The sequence below is a fragment of the Symphalangus syndactylus genome, chromosome 9 (genome assembly GCF_028878055.3).
Source record: "Symphalangus syndactylus isolate Jambi chromosome 9, NHGRI_mSymSyn1-v2.1_pri, whole genome shotgun sequence".
NCBI classification, from domain to species: domain Eukaryota; kingdom Metazoa; phylum Chordata; class Mammalia; order Primates; family Hylobatidae; genus Symphalangus; species Symphalangus syndactylus.
This window is the reverse complement of record NC_072431.2, coordinates 124,414,548-124,432,387: the sequence shown is the minus strand read 5'-3', so window position 1 is coordinate 124,432,387 and position 17,840 is coordinate 124,414,548. Positions and strand designations below refer to the sequence as shown.

At 45.8% G+C, this 17,840-nt stretch overlaps 1 protein-coding gene across 2 annotated transcripts in view; it reads right to left on the bottom strand.

Annotated features, from left to right (window-relative positions):
- TTC39B (tetratricopeptide repeat domain 39B) overlaps positions 1–14,315 on the bottom strand; it is a 133,382-nt gene extending 119,067 nt beyond the window's left edge. Inside the window, exon 1 of one of the 2 annotated variants that reach the window (XM_055294206.2) lies at positions 14,012–14,315. In XM_055294206.2, coding sequence (XP_055150181.1) covers positions 14,012–14,251 — 240 coding nt within the window. In that variant the 5' untranslated portion in view covers positions 14,252–14,315. The remainder of the gene's footprint in view (positions 1–14,011) is intronic. The other variant, XM_063609165.1, reaches the window with a different exon arrangement.
- Positions 14,316–17,840: the final 3,525 nt, after the last annotated feature.

Below are 17,840 nucleotides of genomic sequence, written 5' to 3'. Positions count from 1 at the left end.
GGAAAACATCATTCTCAGTAAACTATCGCAAGGACAAAAAACCAAACACCGCATGTTCTCACTCATAGGTGGGAACTGAACAATGAGAACTCATGGACACAGGAAGGGGAACATCACACTCCGGGGACTGTTGTGGGTTGGGGGGAGGGGGGAGGGACAGCATTAGGAGATATACCTAATGCTAAATGACGAGTTAATGGGTGCAGGAAATCAACATGGCACATGGATACATATGTAACAAACCTGCACATTGTGCACATGTACCCTAAAACCTAAAGTATAATAAAAAAAAAAAAAAAATCCCCATTTGATTGATCAGGAGACTGAAGCTCACAGAGAGGTTAAGTTACTTGATCAAAGGCACAATGCCGGCAAATGGCAGAACTCCACAGGTCTGCTACCTTGCAAGCCTACCTATATTCTTTCCTCTCTCCCACATGTCTTGCTAGGAACAGACACCACAAATCTGAAATTCAGGTATGCCAGGAAAGAGGCTGATTTTTTTTTTATTCTTTGTCCTACTTGAGACTTTGGATCCAGTGATATTTCCTTTTGTTCACTCGTAATGGCTTAGAAATGCAACTGTTTGTGCATACTTCCAGCAGGAACCTAAACATGTTGGATAAATAGCAGCTGCCTTAAGGAATGAACAGAAAATCAGGAAAAGTCATCATCCATATGAACTACATATCATCTGCTTTCTTGCAAATGGAACAAATGATTCATGTGGGCAGGAGTAATTCACACAGCCCTTGACGCCCCTGATGATGTCCAGCGTGAGAGCCAAAGCCAAACACTGACCCAAAAGCACCCGTGCTCTCCCGGTCTTCATTTGTGATGCCTAACACTTGTGCTTTATCCTCATCATATATATTGACTGCTCATTTTTATTTCTGTCTGGGAAATTTTACTTTCTCTTGGTGGTTTTTAATTTTTTAATTAAGTATTACAAGTGTACTAAAGTGAGAAAAAATGGTTAGAGAAATCCTTATAGGGTGATAGAAATGTTCTTAAATTGGATTGTGGTGATGGCTATGCAATTCTGTAAAGTTACTAAAAATCCACTGAGTTGAATACTTACGTTAAAGGAAAATAAAATCTCAGGACCTAAACTCATCATGCCAAAGGGAAAATTTAAGCTTGGGAACTGAGTCACACAAAAACTGCCTCCCTTCTGTTCCTAAACAGATAGCTGCAATGATAGAAGGCCATCTACCTCCCCAGGTGGTCTCCTTCACAAATTGCTCACAAGGAATTTCCCAGCTGGAGTCCTGGGTATTAGCCTGAGAGGTGACTTATTTATCCTACAAGACTCCATCACAGAGGAAGGTTTTTCTGCAAGACCCTGGCTGGGCCAATCTTTACACAATGCCTGTGAGCAGCCACAGAGTGCAGCCTTGACAACAATGCCACAAGCCAACTTTTGAGCCCCCCACACTAAGCGCTGCATAGGCCTCCTTGAACCCTCACAACAGGTTCTATTGTTTCTCTGGTGAATATGGAATAGATAGACTGAGTAACTTATCCCAGGTTATACATGGAGGAGCGGGGATTCAAACCCACGTCCAACTGACTCCAGAACTTACAACCAAACCAATTAATGGGATGTGTCAAGTAATTTTCTATTTTTCCTATTTTTTGATGCTTACATGCACATGAAGGAAATAAGCACATTTAATTCATAAGGCTTATAACACATTACGAACAAGCTTACAACACCCCTAGAGGGTCAGAAGTTTGCTGACCACCTAATACCAGGGTCAGCAAACTTCCTCCATAAAAGGTATATAAATATTTAGGCTGTGTGAGCCACACATCTGTTTCCCAACTGTACCACAGTAGGGCAAAAGTAGCCATAGGCAACACCTAAACAAATGGGTATGTACAAAAATAGGCAGGAGGTGGGCAGGCTGCATTTAACCTCTTGGTCAAGTTTGAGAAGTTTGTGGCTGCTTGACCTAGTGTAAAGGGCAAAGGGTTTAGAGTTAGGGAATCTAGCTTCTAACCCTGATTCTGTGCCTAAGCCAGCTGAGTGACCTTGGGCCAATCACTTCCCTTCTGTTTCTTCTGTAGAATTCTCTTTTCAATTGACTGCAAAAATAAGGTAAAAATATATTTTAACACACTGAAATGTTAGCTGCAGATTCTTCATTAAATCCATAGATAATGAACCAGTGGCAGCAAGACTTTAAAAGCATAAAGAGAAAGTAAATTTGCATTTTAATAGTACCCTCTATGTGTCAGGTGCTTTACAAAATATAATCTGACTTCATCCTTCATAAATGAAGAATGTCATAAGTGAAATCACATGTTCAAAGTCAGAGAGCAAATGGGAAGCCAGAATCTCAGCCCAGCTGGCCGCTCTCTCAGAAACTCAGTGCTGCTCTGCACACGGAGGACCTGGTCTGGGTCAACGAGCCCTTGATTGATGATTCTGCACAGGGGGTGACATATGAGTACTTTTGGGGGAGGATTTTGGAGTCAGGCCTCACTTCCCCCTCTTGAGGACTCTCCCTCTCTGTCCTCATCTGTCTTGTCCACCTCCTCTCAAAAAGATAATACTCCATTTGGTCTGAAAAACAATGTGAGAATCTGAGGTTTGTTTCCTTTGGTTCTGAGTGGAAGGACTGTGACTCATGGTTGTCCAGAATGCCAGGACAAAGTGGTCTGAGAAAGCAGGGAGGGAAAAAAGGAGGATCAAGCACTTCCTCAAAGAAGCTGTAATTGGTCCTACAGCCCACACCAGCACTGTGGCTCAAGTTGGTTTTCTATCTCAGAACTTAGTCCGAAGGTAAAAGTCTATGTGATGAAACATAAACCTGTGAAATTACCCAAGTGCCTCTGACCTTGTCGGTCTCCTTAACCACCCACTGCATTTCAGTTTGCAGGCATCCGTTTAAAACTGTACCTTAGAAATGGGGTTGGGAAAGGGAAAGTGAAACCAAACAAATGGAAATCATTATTGTTGCTTCCTTTACCCCAAAAGAAGAAGAAAAGCAAAAATATTGCCCAAATACAGAAGGGTGCATGTGTGTCTCCACTGTCAAAAAAAGCAATTTTTTTTTTTTTTTTTTTGAGAAGGAATTTCACTCTTTTTGCCTAGGCTGGAGCGCAATGGCTCAATCTCAGCTCACTGCACTCTCCGCCTCCCAGGTTCAAGCAATTCTCCTGAGTAGCTGGGATTACAGGCATGTGCCACCATGCCCAGCAAATTTTTGTATTTTTAGTAGAGACTGGATTTCACCATGTTGGCCAGGCTGGTCTCAAATTCCTGATCTCAGGTGATACCCCCCTGCCTCGGCTTCCCAAAGTGCTGGGATTACAGACATGAGCCACTGTGCCAGGCCAAAAGCAAATTTTTTTAAAAGGCAGGGCCAGGCATGGTGGCTCATGCCTGTAGTCTCAGCACTTTGGGAGGCCAAGGCTGGGGGATCATGCGAGCCAAGAGGATCCCTTGAGCCCAGGGGGTCAAGTCTGCAGTAAATCATGATCACACCACTCTAATCTAGCCTGTGTGACAGAGCGAGACCCTGTCTCTTTAAGAAAAAAAAAAGAAAAGAGAAAAGAAAAGCCAAACTCGGTAGCTAAGCATTCAAGGCCAGATTCTGATCAATCTGACTGGAACACACTCACAGCAGCTCTCCTGCCTTAATCACTTAAAGGGGGCATACACTGTGCTCCAACCAGATGGCCTGCATCCTACTTCACCATGCCTGAGGAGCGCAGTTCCCCTGCTGTTCCCTCTGCCTGAAGGAATGAGGGGTGATCTCCTCCCTTGCTGCCTGCTGAAATTCCACCTCATGAAGCCCAGGTCGAATGTCACCTTCTAGAAGACACATGTCAAAAACTCAAAGGAACTTTTACAGACAGATCATCAGTTTCAACTCCTTCGTGTCGCCTATGAGGAAAACAAGGCTCAAAAACATTAAGGGACTTGCTCTAAGTCACACAGCTAGTCAGTAAAGACTTGGTCCGGAAACAAGTCAGCAGGTGGGGTGGGCAGCAGGCAGGAGAATGTCCAGGTTGACCACCCTGTGACAGCCCTCTTCTCCTCTTCTCCTTGGAGCACAGGCCACTTGAACCCTCTCTAGACTCTGCCCTGCACTCCAGGTTACAGCTGTCTGTGTCCACATTTCTGACTGTCTTTTTCAGAGGGGTCCACACCATATCTAACCCATCATGTTACCTTAATACTTAGGTACCCTTGGGTCATCAGTGAGTCCCAATAGTCATTCAACAAACAAAACAAAACACCAGCCTCCGTCACTCTGGGCTTGTCTACCTCCAATCAGCCTCCATGCCTTGCGAGGGAGCCACCTAAAGTACTGCTCACTCCCCACCGCTCCTCACTGAAACCCGCAGACGCGCACCATGATCTCCACAATCTGACATGAAAGTCTCGGCCGGGCGCGGTGGCTCACGCTTGTAATCCCAGCACTTTGGGAGGCCGAGGCGGGCGGATCACGAGGTCATGAGATCGAGACCACGGTGAAACCCCGTCTCTACTAAAAATACAAAAAAATTAGCCGGGCGTGGTGGCGGGCGCCTGTAGTCCCAGATACTCGGAGAGGCTGAGGCAGGAGAATGGCGTCGACCCGGGAGGCGGAGCTTGCAGTGAGCCGAGATCGCGCCACTGCACTCCAGCCTGGGCGACAGAGTGAGACTCCGTCTCAAAAAAAAAAAAAAAAAAAAAGAAAGTCTGTGAACGGCCCTTCTTACCAGCGATGGTCAATTTTAGGTGTCAAGTTGACTGGATTAAGGGATACCCAGATAGAGAGAACAGGTAAAGATTTTATTTCTGGGTATGTCTGAGAGAGTGTTTCCAGAAGAGACTGGCATTTGAATCCATGAACAGGGTAAGGAAGACCTACCCTCACCCAAAGTGTTGGGTGCCATACACTCAGCAGAGGACCCAGATAGAACAAGAAGACAGAGGAAAGCCAAATTTGCTTGTTCCCTCTTCTGGAGCTAGGAAGTCCTTTTTCTCCTTCTCCTGGACATCAGAACTCAAGGTTCTCCAGCATTCGGTCTCCAGAACTTGCACCTGTAGTCCCCCAGGTTCTCAAGCCTTCATCCTCAGACTGAGTTATACCATCAGCTTCCATGGTTTTGGGGCCTCTGGGCGTGGACTGAGCCACACTACCAGCCTCTGCGGCTCTCCAGCTTGCAGACAGCATATGGTAGGGCTTCTCAGGCTCCATAATTGTATTAGTCCATTTTCATACTGCTATGAAGAAATACCCAAGACTGGGTAATTTATAAAGAAAAAGAGGTTTAATGGAATCACATTTCCACATGGCTGGGGAGGCCTCACAATCATGGTGGAAGATGAAGGAGGAGCAAAGGCACATCTTATATGGCAGCAGGCAAGAGAGTGTGTGTGCGGGGGAACTGCCCTTTATAAAACCATCAGATCCCATAAGACTTATTCACTGTCACAAGAAGAGCATGGAAAAAAACCCACCCCCATGATTCAATTACCTCCTACTGGGTCCCACCCATGACACGTGGGGATTATGCGAGCTATGACTCAAGATGAGATGTGGGTGGGCACACAGCCAAACCATATCAATAATCATGTGAGACAACTCCCATAATAAATCCCCTCTCATCTATCTATATATTATGTCCCATTTCTCTGGAGAACTAACAAAGTACCCCTCCAGCCTTGTTTCCTGACACTCCACCTGTCCAGAGCACCACAGGCTCTTCCTCACCTCTGCATCTTATCCCACTATTCCCTCTCCTGGAAGACACTTCAAGAGCTCCCCCTTCCCCACATCACTTCTCCATGGCTAACCGCTACTCATTCTTCTTGACTCAGAATGTCTAAGAAATGGCCTCCTCCAGGAAACCATTCCTGACTATCCTCTCTCCCAGGAGAGGTGCCCTGCTCTGTGCTCCCAAAGTACCCTGGCATCCCTCCTCCACCAGGTGGTTCTCAGCACACACATGCCCCCACTCTCCACTAGACCATAACCCGAGGCAGGAGCTGCATTTGCTTGTCCAGCACCTAACACAACACTCAACACATTAAGTCAGACTGAAAAATTGTCACTCACTAGTTACCTTCGTATCCAACAAACATACAATGTATCATTTCACCAAAATATTTTAAATTATGTAGGCCCTGTGTATATGACAGCATAATATCAGCAGTACCAAGGGGACACATCCACAGATCACAACGAAAAGCATTTACTACACGCCTAGTCTTTAAATAAAGAGCTGAAGATGCATGATGGCATTAGGAACCGCCAGGCACTCCCCACTTCAGAAGTCCCTTTAGAGAGGTGTGATGACATCACCAATACAGCAGCTGGCCATGGTGTCTCTGGGTATAAATGGACTTGGTGCATCAGGAGGGAGCACAGATCCACGGAACACAGGGGGAGAAGAGGAGAGTGCTGACTAAGGTGGTGGCCAATGGGAGGCTCCAAAAAGGAAAATCCCTCCCCCAGGAAGCCTCAAAAGCACCCCCAGGAGTCCCCAGGTACTCATCTTTGGGAAGTGAATACAAAGTAACTTCAAGAGACTCAGCCTGAGATGGTACTGGGGCACCCAAGACTGGAGATTGGTCGGCTGTCAACAGATGGCTAGATGGAAACTCTGAGCCTCACTGAACTCACAGTATCAGATTCACACTGAATGACTGGTAACAGCACCCATGGGCAGGAAACTGAGATAAGAAGGCAAGCAGCTAGCACAGGAAGAACTGATACTTGCCTGCAGAAGCATATGTGTTACCCAGACTTGAAGGGAAGGAAGTGGGTATCCAGGTACAGGGGGAGGAGAGGAGAAAATGAGGAAAAGTTCCACTAGAAAAACAGCTGTCAAAAAACAGGGTTTCAAAAGAGACTCAAGATTGAACATTTCAGGGAACATTTCAGGAAAATGTCTGTTAACCTGAGCTGGAGTTGGGACTGACGGTAACGTGATGCTGCTTCCTTCCACTAACCTGCCTTACCAATTTACAAACACCCTCTCTTAACTCTGCCCAAATGCATACCTTCATGAACAAATGGCCCATGCTCCGCAATCAGAAAATACAGTGAGCCATAGGGGTTAGTTTCATCTGCTTGCTGTCCTTCCCCATCTCCTACCCAGCTGAAAGAAGACAGGAATGAACTCTACTCCTTCTCCTTAGGGGACAGCACCCCCACCCAGTCACACAAGGAACCCAGAATTATTACTCAATGGCTCCTCCCTCACCGCACCACTGACCCTCAAACTGGGGGACGGGCAACCAAGTCAAGTCCTCTTTCATGTTCTGAGAAATCCTTCAACTCTGGCCTCTTCTGTCCAATGCCACAGCCTCTACTCTACTTCATTACTCATCATCTTCCACACTAACTGTTGCAACAGCCTTTTGTCCTCCTTCTGCCACCTCCACATCCTGGCTTCATCCACTTCACCAGATTTATCTTCCTAAAATCAGCAATATTACAACAATTGCCTCGTCAAAAAACCTTCCATGTGGCTGGTTGCAGCGGCTCACACCTGTAATCCCAGCACTTTGGGAGGCCAAGGCAGGTGGATCAGCTGAGGTCAGGAGTTCGAGAGCAGCCTGGCCAACACGGCAAAATCCCGTCTCTACTAAAAACAAAAATTAGCTGGGCATGGTAGCGGGCACCTGTAATCCCAGCTACTCGGAACGCTGAGGCAGGAGAATTGGTTGAACCCGGGCCATGGGGGCAGAGATTGCAGTGAGCCGAGATCCCACCACTTCACTCCAGCCTAGGCGAAAGAGTAAAACTCCATCTCAAAAAAAAAAAAAAAAAAACCTTCCAGGTTCCCATTTTTTAGAAGATACAACCCAAACTCCTTAGCGTGACCACATTCAGGACACAATGACTCGCGATCCAAGCCAGCCTTTTTGATTTCTGCCCTCGACACCCTCCTTCACCACTGTACCAAGTGCTCTCTTATTCCCACCCATCTCAACCTCCCCCAAGGCCTTCCCACTGGGGGGCCCAACACAGTCCCATTTGCCCTTTGAAACCTAGTTCAAATACCATCTCTCCTTTCAAGTCTTTGCTGGACCCTAAACAAGGGGAGCCAATCATCCCTGTTTGTACCTGTTGTCTTAGTGCAATTACCGAAAGCACTCATTTACTCAGAGTGCCCTGCTTTGAATGATAAATTATATGACCTTCCTACCTAAAACCTACCCTAACCCAAAGATAGAAATAGTACAGTGACTTGTGTTAAGTGTTTTGCTTGACATTGTGCTCCTCAAGGGTAATAACTGTCTTGTTTTAGTGCATATATCCAGCATTTAAAGACTGTTAGGACCTGACAGGCGTTCAATGAACATTGGGGGAATGAAAGAATAAATCTCAGCTGGGAGCAGTGGCTCATGCCTATAATCCCAGCACTTTGGAAGGCCCAGGCGGGCGAATCACCTGAAGTCAGGAGTTTGAGACCAGCCTGACCAACATGGAGAAACCCCATCTCTATTAAAAATACAAAAAATTGGGTGGTCGTGGTGGTGCATGCCTGTAATCCCAGCTACTCGGGAGACTGAGGCAGGAGAATCACTTGAACCCGGGAGGCAGAGGTTGCCGTGAGCTGAGATCGTGCCACTGCACTCCAGCCTGGGCAACAGAGCGAGAGTCCATCTCAAAACAAAAAAAAAGAAAAGAAAGAAAATTATGGTAATGAATTTTATCAAAACTTCATCTAAACTTCCAAAGAGAAATTAGCCAAATCAGAATTAGATCTAAAAATTCCTGGGCCAAAAAGCAGGCTGTAAAAGCATGTCACATAAGCCATTTATTTCCTAGACAGTGTGTCTTAATTTTTTTCATTATCAACCCTCAAAGGAGCCTAAGTATAAAGCTTACTTTTTTAATTCAATAATAGGATCACAATGACTCAATAAATATTTTAAAAGTTAAGTTTAAGGTTGGGCACGGTGGCTCACGCCTGTAATCCCAGCACACTGGGAGGCCAAGGCGGGTGGATCACTTGGGGTCAGGAGTTTGAGACCAGCCTGGCCAACATGGTGAAACCTCATCTTTACTGAAAAAAATACAAAAATTAGCTGGGTGTGGTTGTGGGCACCTGCAATTCCAGCTCCTCCGGAGGCTGAGGCAGGAGAATCACTTGAGCCCGGGAGGCAGATGTTGCAATGAGCCAAGATCTCGCCACTGCACTCCAGCTTGGGTGACCAAGCAAGACTCTGTCTTTAAAAAAGAGGCCAGGCGCGGTGGCTCACGCCTGTAATCCCAGCACTTTGGGAGGTCGAGGTGGGTGGATCACAAGGTCAGGAGTTCGAGACCAGCCTGGCCAATATGGTGAAACCTCATCTCTACTAAAAATACAAAAAAATTAGCTGGGCGTGGTGGCACATGCCTGTAATCCCAGCTACTCGGGAGGCTGAGGCAGGAGAATTGCTTGAATCCGGGAGGCAGAGGTTGCAGTGAGCCGAAATCGCGCCACTGCACTCCAGCCTGGGTGACAGAGCAAGATTCCGTCTCAAAAAAAAAAAAAAAAAAGCCGGTGCAGTGGCTCACACCTGTAATCCCAGCACTTTGAGAGGCTGAGGCAAGTGGGTCACCTGAGGTCAGAGTTTGAGACCGGCCTGGCCAACCCTGTTTCTACTAAAAATACAAAAATTAGCTGGGCATGGTGGTGGGTGGGCGCCTGTAATCCAAGCTACTCGGGAGGCTGAGGCAGGAGAATTGCTTGAATCCGGGAGGCGGAGGTTGCAGTGAGCCGAGATCATGCCATTGCACTCCAGCCTGGATGACAAGAGCAAAACTCCATCCCTCACCAAAAAAAAAAAAAAAAAAGTTTAAAAAGCTATGAACATTTGGCCAGGTGCAGTGGCTCATGCCTGTAATCCCAGCACTTTGGGAGGCCGAGGATCACGTGGTCAAGAGATCAAGACCATCCTGGCCAACACGGTGAAACCCCGTCTCTACTAAAAACGCAAAAATTAGCTGGACGTGGTGGCGCACGCGTGTAGTCCCAGCTACTCGGGAGGCTGAAGCAGGAGAATCGCTTGAACCCGGGAGGCGGAGGTTGCAGTGAGCCGAGATCGCGCCACGGCACTCCAGCCTGGGCAACAGAGCGAGACTCCAACTCAAAAAAAAAACAGCTATGAACATTTAGCCTTATAACTGTATTTGCTGAGTGACTTTTAATATAACGTTAAATATAATACATCAAATTATATATGCAAATTATCAATTTCTAAACCTACATAATAGCAATGTAATCAACTTTCCAAAAAACATTCAAAACTGTTACTTTCCAGCAAAAGTAAAACTATTGAAAAAGTTATTTTCTGAAAAGTGATTTTTTTCTTTTTTTTTTTTTTTTGAAACAGGGTCTGTCACCCAGGCTGGAGTGCAGTGGCATGATCAGAGCTCACTGCAGCCTCAAACTCCTGGGCTCAAGTGATCCTCCCACCTCAGCCTCCAGAATAACTTAGGACTACAGGCGGGCACCACCATGCCCAGCTAACTATTCATATTTTTATTTTTGTAGAGACAGGGTCTTACTGCGTTACTCAGGCTGAAAAGTGATTTTTAGTGAACTTTTGTTTCATATGAGAAAAAAAATTTTTTTTTTTCTGAGATGGAGTTTCACTCTTGTTGCCCCGGCTGGAGTACAATGGTGCGATCTCAGCTCCTGCAACCTCCGCCTCCCAGGTTCAAGCGATTCTCCTGCCTCAGCCTCCCAAGTAGCTGAGATTACAGGTGCCCGCCACCACGCCCAGCTAATTTTTTTGTTATTTTTAGTAGAGATGGGGTGTCACCATGTTGGCCAGGCTGGTCTCGAACTCCTGACCTCAGGTGATCCACTCGCCTCGGCCTCCCAAAGTGCTGGGATTACAGGCATGAGCCATCGCACCCGGCCTCATATGAGAAAATTTTTAACTTAATTAGCTGCTACATATTAATTCAAATACTGTTAATGTTTTCCTTTTCGGCACTTGAGATAATTATTGGTGAGCTGAATAATCTTAATTGAATTAAATAATAAAATATAAATGATTTTCATTCAATTCTCAAATCCTTATATTTGAGGGCCAAATATAAGCAAGCCACAAGGCACCCAATGATAGCCCATAAGTATGTGAAGGTAACCAACCAAAATGACTCCAAGATCAGGCAACTAGAGAGAAAGTCTTCCAATCACAGCCATCTCTATGTTATAAATTTGTTGGATTGACCTTGAATATATTCTGTACATCATCCATGAACCCATTATCAATGTTGCTAGTGTAATACGCAAGAAAACCCAATGAGAAATGCAAATATTAATAAGCTTTTGTTGATTGATCTTTAAATGGCCACACACCATTATAATATCTAGGATGCTTGTGCTCCCCAATAACCAATTTTTGCCTCCAATGAGGATGCAAGTCCTAACTTCTATGCTCCCGAATTTATCATGCTAGCACCTAAAAAACACAAATTAAAAAATCAGTTTACCCAAGAAAACCTCCATCCCACAGCTACCATGAGAGCTTCTCTACCATTATCATTCATTCCTTGGGTACTTTTAAAGAAAAAAGATTTTCATATTATTAGCTCTTCTCCCAAAAGAAACTCCTTCTCCCCCAACCTCCCCCCCCACCCCGCTCCCCCATCTCAATAAAAGCCCAGATCCTTAGAGCTGGAAGAACACTTACGGCTAATCCAGCCCCTCCTTCTTCAGATAAGGGAACTGAAAGAGCCCTCTGAGGTTGACAGACTTGATCAATCAAGGTCAACAGTCATGGGAAGGACTTTGTCTGTCTTGTTCACTGTTGTACCTCCAGGCTAGTACAGCGCTTGGCACCTAGTCAGCTGTTTACACACATAAGTGATGAACAAAGGGAAGAACCAGGTTACCTAAAACCTAGCCTGGTAATTTTCCAACTATATCACTTTGTCCCTTTTAACTTCCCTAGAATATCAAATAATGGCCATTAAAAACTATCAATATCAAATATGGCCACGAAGACTATCAGACTCTTCTTAAATACGTGAAAAGCTTCCCAGCTGAAATAAGCTATTCAGCTTATTTGAAATTGAAGAACAGGGTCTTATGAACTCGAGGTTAAAGTTCTTCAAGCCCATTTACAGTAAGGGACTTTTTACAAATAAATCAAGGGTATCCAGTCTACAACACACTACTTCTTACTTGCTTACACTTACTTGAGCTCCTTTTTAGAGTTCTTGTACCCAGGTCATATCTCACTAATCAGACTGAGAACCGTAAAGAGGCAAAACTATGCCTTCTCTAAGGCACCTACCAAGTTTGAGCCCAAAGTAAAAGCTCAATAAATGCTTGCTCAGTTTATAGCAATGGAAGTGGTACACTGTGAGGGACAAAAGTAAATTTGGAATGAACAAAGAATTCAATTTGTATTTTGCTCACCAACTAGCACTAGTACAGTACCTAGCATGTAACGGAAGCCTAATAGTTAATGAATGAAGAAAAATAAATGAATGATATGGCAAAAACTGAGATGTTATTAAGCAACATCTTTTCTGCAGTCTTTCATTCATTCAACAAATATTTATTTATCAACTGTCTGTGTGCCAGGCTCTCTGCTACTCTGAAACCTAACTTCCCCACAGAGTTTCACCCACAGAAACCTAACTTCCCTCCTCATCGGCTAATGCATCTCAACCGTTCATCTAGTAGGCAGTGAGCATAGCTGGGGTGACCATTTGTCAAAGTATGTCCGAAACAGTCCCAGTTTACACCTATTATCCCAGTGTTAATTAATAATAGCACTGCCTCAACAATGCCCTAATCTAGAGAATTACATAGTTTTAAGCACAGCAAATCTTCTCCTACAAACAGATCGGAATTCAAATATTTCACTCTAGAGTCTTGGGACCCTCAATGCAAGGGACAGGCTGTAAGCAAGGGTCTGGACAGCCCGGCTTGCCCTCTTGTCTCTCTGTCATGTAAAGGAGCTGTAATTCAGTTTTTGTTTTGTTTTTGCTTACTTTACAGCCCACATTTAAAGTATAGTATTCCTTGTCAGGAGATTCCTGGCACTTAGAGATGGACGGGAATTTTAACCGCCTCCTCCAGATCGTCCACTATTGCATCATTTGAAACCAAAGACTTCTAAAGGCAGCGACTCGTACAATTCAAGTCAGGTAAGATGGCAGCAACAGCAGCTGTGGGTGCTGGCTGCTGCTGGAGCCTCGGTCTCAACTTCAAGAGCAGGGAAAGCGCTGTCTCTGGAGTTGCCAGGTGCTGAAAGGAATAGTCAATAAATCAACAGGTCCGGCGCGCTAGCCCCTGAGTGCTCAGGCCCGGGCGCGCCACGACTGGAGGAGTGGCTAATTACTCAAACACAGTTGAAACCAAAGCAGGCCGGAGTCGGTTCTCAAAGTGGTTTCCCTCCGGCCACCACCGACTCTGAGGACCTGCTAGGGGAAGTGTCCCGGCCCCGTGGAGGGAGAGGGAAGCACCACAGCCTGGGCTGCGGCTCCGGCCCTCCAGCCCCAGCCCGTGGCAGCCCTGCCCTGCTGTCCCGGCAGGTACCTCTCTACTCATTTTTCCTCCGGCTGCCCCCTCTTTTCATCAATCGCAAGCCTTTCGCTTCTGCCACTAGGAAACTTCCATAGAAGGTGAGATTCCCAGGTCGAGGGATGATTCCACGAACACCCAGAGGGCCAGTGCCGGGACTTCAGGGTCAGACTTCGTAAAGCCCAGGCGTCGCTGGGCCGGCCTGGAACAGCTCCTAAGCTCCCGTGCCCTCACGCCCATCCAAGTGCCGGCAAGACGTGGGTCCTCCATCCCCACGACCCACGGGGCCGGCGCCCCGAACCTTGGCAGCGCGTCCGCTCGGCGCGCCGCAGGGACTCTCCCAGCTCCAGCGGGGACAAACCTACCAAGGCCAGACGCCCCCACCCGGAGCCCGCGCGCCCACCCCAGAGAGGGGACCAAGGGGGCGGGGCCTCGGCCGTCCCAGCCGGGCTCAGTTTTCTCTCCTGGACTCTTGTCCAGGGCTTCAGGGGCCGGGCCCGCAATCCCCATCGGCTCGTACCTCGTCCGCTTCCAGCTCCGCTCGGCTGCCTAAGAGCGCCATATTCCTCCTCTGGCTGCTGCCACCCAAAAACCAAGCAGGGAACTCAGAGCCGACTCCTGCTCTCGGCTCTGGGCTCAGCCCAGTGCAAAGGAGGGAAAAAGGGGACGGCCCGGCGCTCCCTCCGGGTCTCGGGCGGGGCCTGAGTGCAGCTACTCGATTTCCCCGCCCCCGGAGCCGGCAGGCCCGCACAGCATCCATTTCCTCCCCGGACGCCGCGCCGCTGGCCAGGCCACTTGCCCGGCCCCCAACAGGCTCTCCCCGCCCGCCCCCAGCGGGCGGCCGCCCCGCCCAAGTGGGTGGAGTCACCTCCCAGATAAAGTTTCCCGGTCTGGCACGCCCTCTGGGAGGGTTTCCTAAGGTTACCTGCCGCCTGTTCTCTGCGGTGGCTGGGCACACATGGAAAGAAGCTAGAGAGCGCGGGGATGACGAAGCCAAGGTCAAAGCAGCGCCCCACCTGGGATCCGTGGAAGCATCCACCTGGCCCTTGGTCCGGTGCCAGTCCTTTTCCCTCGCCAAGTGGCCACCGCATCTCGCAGATGGTGTGGCCTGAAGGCAGCCCTGGGTCACGGTCACTGGTCCCCGAGAGGCCTCTGACACACCACCCACCTGGACAGTAGGTGGAAGGACTCTGTTTGCTTCTGTGTTCAAAAAATAGAAAAAAACGCGGGACAGATTTATACATGTTGGAACTCCTCTACCTCCCCCTACCCGGACAGTGTATTCTCTCCATAGCGTCCTGTATTTTGTAACGCCAAACATAGGTGTATAATTCGTGCTTGAACTATAAACTCCATGAGGGTAGGATGCTATCTGTCCTCTTCAAGACTGTATCCCCAACACCTAGAACAGTGTCTTGCACATAGTAGGTGCTCAACAGATATTTATTGGCTGAGTTTAGAAACTGAACCTTGCTTCTGACATGTAAATTACTGGAAAATTAAAAGCTAGATCTTTAAGAGTTTGGGGGAGAGAGGTCAGATTTACTTTACATACAGAAAAATGCACCACGTTAAATGTGTAATTCAATGACAAGTGTTTACAAAACATCCCAATCATAATATAGAACATCCTGAAAAGTTTTCTGTGACCCTTTGCTGTCAATTTCCTACCTCCACTCCCTAGCCTCTGTCAATCACTGATCTGCTATCAACATCGATTTGCCTTTTCTAGAATTTCATATAAATTTAATTAGAGCATGTGTTCTTCCATGTCTGGCTCATGAAAGGCAATTTAATAGTCATCCAGTGATAATTGTAAAAACAGCTAATAGTTCTTGAGTCCTTACTATGTGCCAGGACTCTACTGAATCTCTTGCACATAGTATTTCATTTATTCTTCATAACCCCGTAAAGTAGGGTGCTGTTCTCTTTCAGATGAGTAAACTGAGGCTCAGAGAGTTCAAGTAATATGCCTGAAGCCAGACAGCAGTTAAGTAAGTAGGGATGCCAGAATCTGAACCCCAGCAGTCTGACTCTAGGTCCTAGCTGATAACCATTGCTTTGTACTGTACTGGCTCTAGCCACCCTCCCTCTCTTTCTTTCTGTGTCAGTAGAGCAGTTGCCTGTACAAGTCCATTACATACATTTTCAGTGAGTCACTTTGCATCCTTAATACTTGCTGTACAATTTTAATGGCTTGGCATGTACTTTTGTACTAGAATAATAAAATGGTTTCTACACCAGAAACATTGAAAAAATGTGTTAGATCGTGTGATGGTTGCTCAACTCTCTGAATTGTCTAAAAATCCTTGAATTGTGTACTTACAATAGGTGGAACTTGTGATTATGTAAATTATATCTTAGTAAAGCTGTTTTAAAAAAACTACTTGACACAGACTAGGTGTGGTGGCTCACACCTGTATGGGATTACAGCACTGGGAGACTGAGGAAGGAGGCTAACTTGAGTTTAGGAGTCCGAGACTAGCCTGAGCAACATAGCAACATAGCAAGACCCAATTTCTAAATAATAATACTTTTTTTTTTTTGAGACACAGAGTTTCACTCTCATCGCCCAGGCTGGAGTGCAATGGCTCGATCTTGGCTCACTGCAACCTCCGCCTCCCAGGTTCCCACTAATCTGTAAATTGCTTAGAAGTAGGCACTATCTTATTCATCAGTGCAGGTACTCAATAAAAAAGCTCCGGGTGCAGTGGCTCATGCCTGTAATCCCAACACTTTGGGAGACCGAGCCGAGCGGATCACAAGGTCAGAAGTTCGAGACCAGCCTTACCAACATGGTAAAACCCAGTCTCTACTAAAAATACAAAAATTAGCTGGGCATGGTGGTATGCGCCTATAATCCTAGCTACTGAGGAGACTGAAGCAGGAGAATTGCTTGAACCCGGAAGGCAGAGGTTGCAGTGAGCCGAGATCGCGCCATTGCACTCCAGCCTGGTGAAAAGAGTGAAACTCCATCTCAAAAATAATAATAATAATAATACTTTTATTATTTAGAACACATGCTCTAAACACTTAGAATCAGATGGACTAGAAGAGACATAGAGTTTGTTTAATTCCAATACCCTTGAAAGTTTCCATTCCTTCCCAGATCCCCCAACCCACTCTTACCTCCTCCTATGTTTCACTTTCTGAGGCTAAAATTCCTGTCCAGGTCCAGATTCTACTCTGTATTACTCATACATGGTTCTGTTTTTCAAAGTTCATTGGTTCCTGAATTGATAGCACATCCTTTTGACATGAAGCCATCTCACTGGTAGCTTCTTCTCCCATATGCTATTATTCTGCCTTTGGAATTTCAACTCTTCAAATTTTGAAGAGATCCAAACAAACTTGGCTCTAATTAGTGACAGAATTATGTTATAATGAAAATCAAGTGTAATTTTTCAAAAATCTATGCTTATAATTGAAGCTTGACTGGTGTTTTTTGTTGTTGAATTTTTTACATATCAGGGATCAAATCTGAAGTCCTGTATGTTTTAAGTTCACGGCAGGAGATAAGCAACATTCATGTTTCAATTATAAACACTGAATGAATAAATGTATTCTAGCCACTGGAACGTCTAATCAAATTTGCTTTGCTCAGGGCAGCTGTCAGCTTTCTTTGCCCATACATGTGTGATTTTATCATGAATCATAAATATAAAACAGTTTTTCTTCAAAGAACAATTAGAATGGATTTGTTTTTACACAGAATTCCCCTTGCAAGTTTGCTGATAATGTTATACTCTAGCAGTCAAGTGAGATTACTCAGATATTCCATATCCTGGAAGTAATTAGCATAGAGATCAAGCAAGAGAGTATCTGAATCATTTCATTTTGAAGCCACACCTACTGGGAGCTCTTTGTGTTTCAAAATAAATCTAATATTGTAAACAATCTAATCTTCAGTATTCCTGAACATGTTACCTTTAGCTGATAGTTTTTTGCTGGTACTTGATTTAAGTGAAAATTGAATCTTCATGATTTGTGTGGTAGGAGAAGCTCAAATCCATGAAATAAGTGCTCATTGTAAATCAGGTGTTTGTCAATGACTTTGTCTCACATTCATATCTTAGCTCTTCAAGGAAAACTTCCCCTTCTAAAGCAGTCCCTCCCTCTCAGTGACACTCTACCACATCCTCCTGCTGTATGTATAGCACTGTTCACTACCTGGAACTCTCTTGTTTATTTGTTTACTGGTTTATGTGTGTGTCTCTCAACAACGGCACCTCACACACACTATAATATAAGCTCCATGAGGGAACGAACTTTGTGTTTTGTGTCTACAGCAAAAACCCGAATGCCCAACACATAATGACTACTTAATAAATAGCTATTGAGTGAATGAA